The sequence below is a fragment of the Microtus ochrogaster genome (assembly GCF_000317375.1).
Source record: "Microtus ochrogaster isolate Prairie Vole_2 chromosome 14 unlocalized genomic scaffold, MicOch1.0 chr14_random_1, whole genome shotgun sequence".
NCBI classification, from domain to species: Eukaryota; Metazoa; Chordata; class Mammalia; order Rodentia; family Cricetidae; genus Microtus; species Microtus ochrogaster.
Window position 1 is genome coordinate 24,492,562 of NW_004949096.1, and position 12,785 is coordinate 24,505,346.

Genomic DNA, 12,785 nt, shown 5'->3' on the forward strand with positions numbered 1-12,785 from the left:
CGCGCGCTTATGCGTGCTCTAGTACCTAGGCTAGTCAAGGGATCCCCAGGGTCCCTACCACTCCAAGTCCCTCTCAGTTGTGGCATAGTCCCTTGGTGCACCAAAATCCTGGAGTTCCCTGGGGTGCGCCTGGAAGAATTCGAGCCTGGTGCTTTCTGTAGCGGAGGTAGATGCGTGGTGATTTCGCTGCTCTAGATCTGCGGGGGGGGGGGGGGGGGAGTAGGGAGAGGAGGGAGATGTCAAGAGAGTGTATCCCGTTTCTACTTGTCCAGCAAACCCGTCTGGGTGCTTGAAGCACAGAGCCCACGGGATTCGCCAGCCAGGATAACGCACAGCGTTGCCCCGGTCTGAACCCGGGAGCAGAAACCGACCTTGCTACAAGTTGCAACCGGAGATAGTGTCGAGGATGGAGTGCGGGGCTAGGTCTGGGGTGTGTGTAGGGGCGGCGGTCCCAGAGTACTGAGTGGTAACTGCTGCGGACTTGAGAATTGGTGGCATGTGCGTTTATGGGTATGGCAGATGTGATGGAGAGTTATAGGTAAGGCAGAATCCGCCACACTTAGCAACCTCGAAGAGTCGGGAGTCCGGTATCTCCTCGTAGCTAGAGCGCATTGCTGCCTGCGGTGCTCCTGCGGCACGCGCCACACACTTGTGCTAGCGGTGCGCAGGCCTGCGGGTGGCTGTCTGTTCTGAGCCTCTTGGGTTCCATGCTCTCATCCGTCTTCTGCAGACGAGCAGGCGCCGGGCAGCCACCACCGGCTGGTTCCCACTTCCGCGGATGCCGGCTGATCGGTACCCGACAGGCACTCGTCTCGCCTCGCTGCACCTCGCTAGCAACTCCGCTCTAATATCCACATCGCATCTGCTCCTTGCCGGCTCCTAAACCATTTAAGTGAACCCTCTCTAGATAGAGTGGAAGGCTAGAGCGAAGAGGACATCGATGTGGCTGTCATCTCCCAGGTCCTAGTTATTTGCAGAATTCTAGTTTGGAAAGAATAAACTCGCTACAGCTCTGGACTGGCTGTTTGCCCCCTGGCACGCTTCAGCTTAGTATTTTCCTATGCCCGGCTCAAGCGACGATCCGCCAGCGAGGCTGGCGAGGACGTGAGGTGATCACCCTTTTCTGGGAATACCTTTCTAAGAGCCTAGAGTGGTTTGCTGGTCTAGCTCAACAGCCCTCTTCTCTTTCTCAGCCGAATCCAAATTCCTACTCTTTGATGGAGAAATATAGCCTAGAAGTGAGGGGTTAAAATCTTCTCCCGACTGTTGGAGGGCAGAATGACGACCATCAGTAGGTAATTGGATCTCTTGGTGGAAAGAGCAAACCCAAGCGGTGCGCACGTCTGTTTATGTTCCCTTGAGATGGTGCCAGGATACGAACTGATTAAAACAATCTATTGTGTTCAATGGGTCACCAGGGCTTTAAGCTGTCCCTGCGACTCCAGAGTGGTGGTTTCCTTCTGACTGCTCTTACAAGTTAAATAAATAGCGTAGAAGAGGTTAAGATAACCTCATCCCAGGGTGAGGAGTCTTCTTTCACCCCATGGCTGCCCTCCCTCCCCCCTTTTTCTTTTTGGGACAAGGCAGACAGCACAGGGGACTTGGGAGTATGGGCTTTTCAAAGCAAAGAGGGAAAGGATCTTAAAAAAACAAGATCCTGCCCCAGTACCATCCCAACCAAGTGTACAGATGTAGGTGCTTCCATTATTCTCATCGGATACGCTGTACAGTTGGATTTGTTAGATTTTACCAATTATTTAAGGGTTTTGTGTGTGTGTGTGTGTGTGTGTGTGTGTGTGTGTGTGTTTAACCCCTAGGTCACTGTAGGAATTAGAGTCTTTTGTAAACTTTGTAATTTCACAGCTTTCCCATTTTCTTTAAAGTTCACTTTGAGTGAAATGTTTTGGTAACCTACAATCTGTAGGAAATCCAGGTTGGCTAATGTGGCTTTCACGCCAGTGCTTGTACAGAGAAGAACAGAAACATTAAGTCCTCAGATCTCTCAGTGTCCACCTCCTGCCCTTCTAAACTGAAGTTCTTGGTGACCTCAGTCTTAATTTGTACAGTATCCAAAGTGATAGAATACAAAGAAACCCCACACCCAAACTTCTCCCCCAAGAAGTGCTTGGTGGCAGCACAGCTCTGGAGTATGTTCCAAAATACAAAGCCAGAGATGCACAGGGAAACTCTTTTATGTAAAGGGAAGAGGAGAGAGGCAGTTAGGAGCAGTGACTGCAGATTTCACTGAAGGCATTGACCAGGCAAGGGCTACCAGCCCATGTCTTACATCTGCAAAGAATTTCCTTTAGTTTTAACATATGTTCTTAGAAAAGCAAAGTGCAACAGGAATTCCTGTGACAAGAGAAGTCCTTTCCTTCGCATGCAAATGTGAAGATACAAAATAGATAATTATTAGATTTACAATATTCTTCAAAAATTATTGCATTAGAAAGCAAATCCACATGTTCCTTGTTAAATGTACTGTGCTGGATGTCATTGGCAAAGTGACTAAGGACATGTTTGGTGTTAGACAGAACTGGGCTCACATCCTGCCTATCCACTTTATAAACTATGTGACCTTGGATGGATTCCTGGTTAATAACAGGAAGACATTATTATATACCTCATATTTTATTGTGACATTACATGGACAGTATTTGCATAATGCTTGACATAGTAAGGGCTCAAAAATGAGAGGTACCTTTTTATTAGTGGCTGTGTTGGGCAGGAGAGACCAGAGGGTGATTTTGAATTTAAGCTCAAATCCCACTTTCTACTTACATAGCTTCTGTTGCAAAATGAACCATATCACCCAGCCAACATTCACTTCCTGTTGATACAAATATTGCATACAATCATTAACTTCACTAAAACATACATTTTCCAGGGAACTACAGAAGATATTTAACCACCAGGTGTCTCCTTCCCATTCTGTGTCGTGTTAGGTTCCAGCCTGACTTAACCCGAATAGGCGGGTTATAGTTAAGAGATTGCAACATGCAGGAAATAAAATTTATGATGTGTGCTAATCATTAATTTTTCTTATCTCCTTGCTGTAACTTGTCTGAGAAATAAATCAACCTTTATTCTTATTAAGGAATTCTCCAGTTAATTTCTAAAGGCTGATTCTAAAATTTAAATTAAAGATCTAACTAAAGCTAACCTTTATTCTTCCTAAAGATTAAGGCCCAAGGGAAAAAGAAAGGAATTTTGCTACAATCCAGCTAGCCCATCAGGCCTTTGCAGTCAATTCCAATGTGTTCTATGCGGGGAGAGTGAGCTGATGTCATTCTTGTTGCCCATCTTTCTAAGGGTTGGTCAGCAGCAACCATGGACTAGTTCAGGTACAGGGATCTGAAGTTCACTGTAATTCCTACCAGAAACCACATTTAACTCACTGAGCAGGTTGCTTGGTTAATGTGAGCGACACAATGAGAAATACGCTGAAAGGAACTGGCTCTAGGTTTCCTAGATACACCGAGAACACTGGAAACAAGTCATCCGTTCTGGCTCTAGGTTTCCTAGATACACCGAGAACACTGGAAACAAGTCATCCGTTCTGGCTCTAGGTTTCCTAGATACACCGAGAACACTGGAAACAAGTCATCCGTTCTGGCTCTAGGTTTCCTAGATACACCGAGAACACTGGAAACAAGTCATCCGTTCTATTTGGATTTCCAAGTCTCCAGAATCTGAAGACTATTCTTAGTGCTTTTGTGAAATTTTGGATAGATTACCAGGGCAGAGGTGGTTACTATGGCTTATCTTGCTTGTAGGTGTTTATTCTTGAACACCTAGGCAACTGGAAACAAGTGGGAGGCAGTGAAGACCTGTTTTGAGGGACTGTCCTTTAAGATAAGTGATTGGAGGAGGGCCGTGGCAAAAGGGAAAGGAGACAAAGGTGGAGTGAAGTTTGCTGGCAGAGAAGGGTTTCAGAGAAAGCTCACTTAACAGCAGAAACGCATGAAGGGTGATGATAAGGTGGAGTTTGGAATGAAGACTCGCACCGTCTGTAAAGGAGAACCAATGCTTGCTGGGTGTCATGGTTTACTCTGAGTTCATGGGATACTACCCAATGCAATAACGTGAACAAATCATTTTATGAATGGAAATCACTATGGAGTTAATGATTGGACATGGGTGGCAAGAAACGGGGACCTAAATCTGGACCAGCATTTGGGTTGATTTTGAGTGATTCAGAGCACTGCTAGGGGTTGGCGTGGAAAGAATGGTCCTTCAGGAAATCCTGTCTTCTATATTTCTTGACATCAGTAGTAGGTATAAGGCACTGTGCATTTGGCGGAAACACAGTTGCAATTTCAAGAGGGGAAACTCCTAATTCCCTGATAGAGTCATCAAGGCTATTTGGTAGGGGGCTTAAATGAGGGAATGCTGACTGACAGAGCTTGGCTTCAGCCGTTCCTGTGTTGCTCCTTCCCATGCCCTTTCTCAAATGGATCACCAGGACGACCACTAGGAGCACACTGGGCAATCAGCTTGAGTCAGTGCAAGAGTGGCTTCTGTTCTCTGATGTTCTTGGAGGATTTTTGTTTGTTTGCTTTTGTTTTAAAACTTTTTTTCTGAAACACTGTAAAGTTTAAGAACTTGAAAGCCTAACAATAAACATTAAATATTTAAGAGAAAAAGCATTTTAAAAATGGAAAAAATATTTTCTACACCCAGTAAATCTTAGTTTGAATTTTTTCTTTTCTTTTTTCCTTTAATGACATAGGAACAGAAAGTTTTCCCAAATGCAACCCCAAACTATAGTCAAGTAATTGCGAATCTATTGCTTTACTGTTAGGTTAAAACAAAATCCATAGTACCCTGCACTGGACCAAATAAAGACTTGAGACCATTTGGGGGTTTTTCTAGAAGAAAAAAGACAAGTATTATAGGAAGCTGTCTAGATCTGTCCCGAGTGTCAGGAACCAAAGCCCCTGAAGTTAGCTCATATCTAGACACCAGTCACAGTATTTTTAAATGCAAAGAACAGAAATTGTATCAAATTTATGTGGTATAATAATAAACCACTTAACAAATATTAATAAGCTCCTCCTTGGTATTAGGCACAGAGGGTCAGATGATGCATTGGCCCCCATCAACTCTCAGAATAGGTATCTGTTCTATAGCAGATGCAAATATGCCAGGAAAGAGCAGCTCAGTCTATAAGCCTGAGTCCTGAGTTAGTCTGGAAAAATAAACTACAGCTTTGTGAATAGATCTTTGTAGAACAGTATGGCCCTGTGACATAAATCGCTACGTGCATTCAAAATACATCCACAGTCATCTTCAGGTTGGCCTCTGTGGCTGTGGACACTGAGACTCTGGGCCTGGGAGGAGTGAATTGGCTTGGAGGTTATTTTTTATTATATTATTATTATTATTATTTGTGGAGGAAGATTACCAACCTAGGTCTAGGGCCATCTATGTAATATCCTCCTAAAATTAGCAATGAATATGTTTTATTTTAGCTCTTGGCCTTTTAGTGCGGATGCTGGCCCTCAACTGAGAGACATCAGAAACTTGTGACAATGTCTCAGATTTGCATTATAGTCTCTGGAAGACAGAGTCGTCATGGATCAAGTTCCCTCGGCCTCTGGAGAAAAATCTGTGCTGTTTTATAACTGGACTATTTTCATAAGTGATGTTTTATAAGACAAAACAAAGCAATTAATTTTTTTGTTGTTGTGGTGGTCAACACGGCTCTGTTTAAAGAACAGGGATGTTGTAATATGGGTTGACAAAAGCCAGGGAAGCTACAGTTGGAAGAGGAGTTAAATGTCACATTATCAGCTCCAAACTTGAAGCCGCTCCAAAGCATTAAGTTAATGTGGAAAAATGATACATTTAAGAATATTTTTAATGCAACATTCAATTATCTTAGTTTGACATCAGCCTTAGGGTTGAATGGTCTTCACTTGCCAGAGGTTGTCCCTTAAAGAAGGTACGTCTTACCCTGCTTTTGTCTCTTAACAATGATTAGTCTAGATAATGATACCAGCTCATCTGGTTTCTTGGAGACTGAGGTTACCTTAAATGAGGTTATATTAATAAGCACTTAGTGGTCATCACATGCAATACCGGTATTCAGCCAGGAGAAAATGGATGCTTCACAGCTGTGGTCTTGTGGAACAAACCGTAGGCAGGGGGCAGAGCAAGCCTTAGGGCACTGCCATGCCCAGAAGAGAGCCTATGAGTTTGAAACTGTTCTCACTGAAAAGAAAATCCTTTGACGTTTTAATCACTCCTAGTGTGCCCCATGCCAACAAGTGTTACAGGCCTCAAGCTGTGGGGAAAGACCTAGAGACTGAACCAGTGTGGACATATTAACAGTTCCCCGGATGACTGCAGCCAGGCCACGCAGGCTGTCTGCTGCCCCTCTTTCCCTTCTCCTCCTGTCTGCCCTGTCTTTTCTAAACAACCCTGCCTCTGAAAGAGTCTCCCTTTTTTCTGATTTGCTTTGTTCATTCCATTCATGTTCCTGTCTCTCCATCTGGACTTCTTCCTGCCCCCTCCCAGTTTTGCTTCACTTATTTCTCTAATAAATATTATATGTTCGCCATATATGAATCATATGGAGGTCCAGACTTGCTCACAATTCACTGTCCTCAGTGCCTTTGATACTTATGAACATAAATATTCACCCACTTATTCTACTGTGCCCATTTTCTACCTTTATTTCTTCATTCACTTTTATACATTTTAGATGTAATTATCTACACACAAAATATACACGTGAAGGGCTGGAGAGATGGCTCAGTGGTTAAGAGCACTGCCTGCTCTTCCAGAGGTCCTGAGTTCAATTCCCAGCATCCACATGGAGGCTCACAACCATCTGCAATAAGACCTGGTGCCCTCCTCTGGCATGTGGGCATACATGGAGGCAGAATGTTATATACATAATAAATAAATAAATCTTTAAAAAATACACATGTGACATGAAAACAGAAGAAGGGTTATTTCGGGGAAGGAAGGACACAGGAAAGCAGTGGGGGAGATAGAAATAAACACTGCACCATGACAGATATGTATGAAAATTCATGTTGAAACTCATTTTTGCACAGCAACTTAAATATTAAAATCAAAGAAATTAAAGGCCTACTGGTCAACTAATCAGACAAAAAATTTCTATGCATACATAAAGACCCATAGGTGAGTGACATATTCCACCACTTAAAAAGGTAGAAAAGTGGAGGATGCAGAGATGGCTCAGCAGTTTAGAACACTTTCTGTTCTTCCAGATGACCTGAGTTCAGTTGCCAGCACCCACACTGGGTAGATTACAACTGTCTATGGCGCCAGTTTCAGTGACTCTGAGGCCCTCTTCTGCCCTTCGCCCGGGCACACATGACATAAATGCACACACACACGACATAAGCACACAAGTGCGTGCGCACACAAGAGAGAGAGAGAGAGAGAGAGAGAGAGAGAGAGAGGTCATGGCACAAAGAACGACACGAAGCATCTCTGTCCTCTTACCTCTTGTCCAATGGCCTTCCTCTTTCCTCTTAGGATGTTCTGTCACAGGCCTCTTGGTCTCTTTCCAATGCCGGAATAGTGAAAAGTCTCATGCTGTCAAATTCAAGAATAAATACAGTTAAGTGAACATTAGAAAGATCACATGCGATTGTGTGAGGAACCACTCGGGAGTTAGTGCAATGGCTGAACTTAAAGCTTGGCAAATCCACTGCGTGACTGTATTGAATTATTCAGTTTGATGGGCGAGAGAGGAACAGGAATAATAGAATCTAATAGCTAGTGATAATGTAAGAAGTCAGTGCAACTTAAGAGTGTAGTGAGTACGATATAAGATGTTAGGTGCAATTAGTAATTTTTATTAAATACCTTCCTCACTGTCTGTGTCTCCTCTTCTTTGCATCCCTCTTCTAGAATGAACCGCACCGCCTATACTGTGGGAGCTTTGCTTCTCCTCTTGGGGACCTTGCTACCGGCAGCAGAAGGGAAAAAGAAAGGGTCCCAAGGAGCCATCCCTCCTCCAGACAAGGCTCAGCACAATGACTCCGAGCAGACCCAGTCCCCACCACAGCCTGGCTCCAGGACCCGGGGGCGGGGCCAAGGGCGGGGTACTGCCATGCCAGGAGAGGAGGTGCTGGAGTCCAGCCAAGAGGCCCTGCACGTGACAGAGCGCAAGTACCTGAAGCGAGATTGGTGCAAAACTCAGCCCCTGAAGCAGACCATCCACGAGGAGGGCTGCAACAGCCGCACTATCATCAACCGCTTCTGCTATGGCCAGTGCAATTCCTTCTACATCCCCAGACACATCAGGAAGGAGGAAGGCTCCTTTCAGTCTTGCTCCTTCTGCAAACCCAAGAAATTCACCACCATGATGGTCACGCTCAACTGTCCTGAGCTACAGCCACCCACCAAGAAGAAACGGGTCACACGCGTGAAGCAGTGTCGCTGCATATCCATCGATTTGGATTAAGCCAAAGCAGGCGCATCCAGCCTGTCATAGCCATGCCGAGAGCCACACCTAAACCACCCGATTCCTACTTGGCTTAAACCTAGAGGTCAGAAGAACCAGCAGTTGCTTCCCGACTGGAGGCTGCTTATGCATAGTGTATGCGCATGAGTGTGCATGGGTGTTGCGTGTGTTTCCAAACACCAGCGGAAACAACCTCTGCTAGAAGGCACTTCCTGTTACTCTGCTTCAGACGGTGGGAAACGCCCACACCACCAGACCCAAACCCACAGGGGCAGCGCTGTAGTTGGCTTTGCCTTTGTGTTCCATGCGCCCTCCTGGGCACCAGAACTTCACTTGAGAATGAATACTAACGAAGAGGTAACTCCGAGGGCTGCATTAGACTTGGAACCGTTCAGTGTTTGCTCTTTTCTCCCACAACCTATCCCTTTCTTTGCTCTCCCTGATATCTCAGTCTTAGCCTGTGTCCCTAAATTAATGCATTTGATCATGGGTGTAAATGTTTTCCAACCTGTGATGAACCTCCAGAATGTGAGGAGACGGTGATGGAGGACAAACGAGATGGAGGATTGACACAGGAGCGTTGAGGCTGAGCACCAGTCTGGGACACTGAAATTCAGTATTAAGATGTCCAGAGTTTGAAAGCTGTTCTCCACAAACAGTGTGAGCCTTACTTCGTGAAAGGCTTTTCCTGATATTTAAAAGAACCGAGATGCACGGAGGTGAAATATAATCACACACACACACACACACACACACACACACACACACACAAAACCCAATTTTCTGTGTCTGTCTCTGTAATCTCCTGACACTATCTGTAACCCAAAATTAAAAGTGAAATATTGACCACTCCTGTTTTAAGAACCAAGTGAGAGAAACAGAAAGAAACATGGCCTCCCTTTTTACTTTGCCTCTCAGGGGGACAAGTGAGAGTCTTGCACACTGGGATAGGAAAAGACAAAAAAAAAAAAAGAAAAAAGAAAAGAAAAGAAAACCCTCCTTAGCTTAGTTTTGCTGGATTAACATTGCTTTTCTGTTATTCCTGCGAAATGCTTCTGAGATGCACAACACTGTGCTAACAATCCTGCCTTTGCTGAACACCTCTGCCAATAAGGAGTTGTCTAAAATGAGAGAGCTACCTGCTCCTTTTGAGTTAGACATGAATGGCGGCTTTTCTGTTTTGACTCTCGTTAGGAAAGGACCAGAAAGGGGGCAGAATCAAAGGAATTGTGGCCGGCTAGGTAGTGTCTGGAGGAGAGCTAAGGGCGGAGACTGCTTCCAGAAGGTCTATGAGAAAGTTCCATCAGGACAGCAGAGCACTAGGTATATTAACAGGCTATCTATTCCCAGTGGGTCAACTGGGCATTGCAATCATTATGCCTCTATGGATGTCCTCTGAATACTTCTAGGCTCTCCAAATGCCTACTTAGCACTTATGTAAGGGCCAAAATGAAAGGTAGCCTTGATACATTTTGGCCTGGTTAAGCAACACTCCTTTAAGACTGAGATTCTAGCTATAAATGCCCTTTTTTGTCTTTTCCTCTCAGAGTCCCTAGTTAAGTTATGTGTCATTTGGAATGTGTCATTCACTGCCCATCAAAGCTGCCACAGTCAAAGAACCATTGGATGTAAAGAAACTATTTTGGTCTAGTTCTCTCCCATGGGAAATCTACATGGAAACCACGCTGTAAGACAAAAACCTCCTTGAACCCCCAAAACACTGGGTCTCATTTTGAAAGTTGAAAAGTCGCTGCTGAGGATTCCATAGTAGATGAATTTGTGCAAGCCGAGTGTGCGTGCTTCACTGGTACTGTATGCTCCTTCCCTGAATCTTTGTGTCATTCACACGCACCACCCACGTGTCACAGGATGGATGTAATTTGAGCTCACAAATGCAAAGGCGAAGGTTTGAGGGAAGTGAAGAAAACTAAAAGAGGAAGAAACTGAACATTTAGAACCACACCAGAGAAGAAAGGTGACATTCAGTGCTAAAACACACTGAGTCTTAATTCTGCCACAAGCATGCACTATTGTTATAAAGTAAGAGTTAGGTTGGCGGCCACAGTCACCTTCCAGGAGCTTAGACAATAGTCTCTCATGTAAGCTGGATTTGGTTCACGTGAAGAGGATTGCCTCAAAATGAACTTCACGGGAACAATCAGCTGCATAAGTAGCCTTAAAGCACATCATTGACCAAAGAGGGAAATGCCTGCCTTCCTCACCATGCTTAGATCAAGACCCTCACAAATTCACGTCCTTCATCACTTATCAGAGATGCTCTGTCTGTGGCTGAGTTTGGACTCATCAGTGACATGATGATGTGTATTTTCTCCAACACTGTAGTAAAACTGTTTTATGGTAAGATAGTTGTGATCTCGATCTTACCTATTAAAATAATGCCAGATACCAAATATGAATTTTCTGGTGTTCTCTTTGTGCTTGGTACTGAAAGAGAGAAACCACACACCTTGTAAGTCTGAGAGCTTCTGCGCAACTCTCCTCTTCACAGCTCAAAGGTATAAGCGAAAAATCTGGAGGGAAGGATAATTTCCACCATGTGGAATGTGAATAAACAAAAAGTTATGGTTATTTAATGTAATTATGAATTCAAGTCCTTTGGTTACTGTGATTTCAAACATGCTTTCTTTCTCTATTTTATATGACGACCTCTGAGTTGGGCAAAGAAGAAACTGGCCATTGTACGTTGTTAGGGACTTTTGTCAGGTCAGAGGGAAACGCATGTTGTCACATATGAAGAGATGTTACCGAGTCAAGGATGAACTTGCATTCTTTAAAATTGGTTGTTGCTTGAAGGTTGACACTTCTGAAACATTTTAGGGAAGACTTAAGTGTTATTTTGAGATACTTAAAATGTACGTATACAACCAAATCACAGACAATAATGCCTAGTCCACAAATACATATGAACAGAACATTTCTAAATGAGAAATCCGAGCTGAAAGAAATTCTATTGATTTGCCATTCCTCAAGATATTTAACACCATCTACATTGTGTATTTAATCTGCTTTAATCATTTTTAAACAATAAAGGTTATTATATAGGCTATGATCGAACTACCTTGCTATGAATGAGGGTGAGGTGGGATTTAATGGTCTCAGAAAAGCTAATTTGGCTTAAAGTTTTATGAATCTGTAATTAGAATTTTATTTTTACCCTAATAACATACTATCTAACTGTTGCAAAAAAGCAATCAATAAATTAAACCTCTTCTTTTGGTGTATGTGTGTTTGAATTTTAATGTGGTGGTTGTCTCTCAGTAGGGGCTAGGGGCAGGGAGGCGGGCAGGAAAGGGGTCAGGGATATACTTGACCCAGAAAGGAGGAAGAAGCAAAGTACAATGAGCTCTCTTGTTTTAAGATGAATCTATCCAAAACACCCAGATCGTTCTTCCGTCTGTCCTTTCTTTATTCCTTTTTTGAAAGATATATTTATTTTATGTGTGAATGCTTTCTCAGCAAGTATGCCTGCATGCCAGAAGAGGGCATCAGATCCCATTACAGATGGTTGTGAGCCACCATGTGGTTGCTGGGAATTGAACTCTGGTCCTCCTGAAGAGGAGTCAGCAGTGCTCTTAATTGCTGGGCCATCGCTCCAGCCCCTTCCCAGATTTTTCTGATTCTCTTTGATTTCCATAGTTACGCCTCAGACCCAGGCAGTTAAAAACAAAGGCAGCTGACTTGAGACTGACTCACCAGCAGTCTCCCCACTCAGCTAGATGGTATGGTTTTGACAGAGGCCAACAGACACACAGATTTGATAATAGCCTTGTTACAGAGGGCTAAGGAAGAAAGATGAGGAGAAAGGTTTGGATTTATTAGAGAAAAGAGTTGTAACGAGAAGAGCGATCAGCAGTACCATGGGCTGACTTGGGGAAGGCGAACTTGATTTTCTTGGAAATGTTTAAAATGTACTAGATATCAATCCATAGGAATACAAGGAAAGTTAGTTCTCTGAGATCATGTAAGTTTCTAGGAGTTCATCTCTCCCTGGACATACAGTATCCCATGGCATTGGGTAGCTGACAGCAGTTGCCAAATCCCAGCAACCAGGTGTGGAAAGTGCCAACATTGCACACTGTGCTAAGAGGTTAATTTGTGTTGTTCCACAGTTCTCAGGACAGCTCAATGAGGAAGGCACGGTTATCCTTGTTATTCTTAAAAAATATACCTGGGTGGGTTGGTGGAGCCCGCCATGAGAAAAAGCGGCTACAGCTTCCCACCAGCAGGAGGGCACGAGCTGCGCTGGCGGTAGCGGACATATAAACACAGGAAATAGCCATAAATGTTTATTAAAAAGGGGGGAGAGAGAGAGAGA

At 43.9% G+C, this 12,785-nt stretch overlaps 1 protein-coding gene across 1 annotated transcript in view; it reads left to right on the forward strand.

Moving 5' to 3' along the window:
- Nucleotides 1-11,665, forward strand: part of Grem1 (gremlin 1, DAN family BMP antagonist) — a 12,077-nt gene extending 412 nt beyond the window's left edge. The window contains exon 2 of the mRNA XM_005364220.2: nt 7,894-11,665. Within this exon, the coding sequence (XP_005364277.1) occupies nt 7,895-8,449 (555 nt within the window). The 5' untranslated portion in view covers nt 7,894 and the 3' untranslated portion in view covers nt 8,450-11,665. The remainder of the gene's footprint in view (nt 1-7,893) is intronic.
- The last annotated feature ends 1,120 nt before the right edge of the window (nt 11,666-12,785 follow it).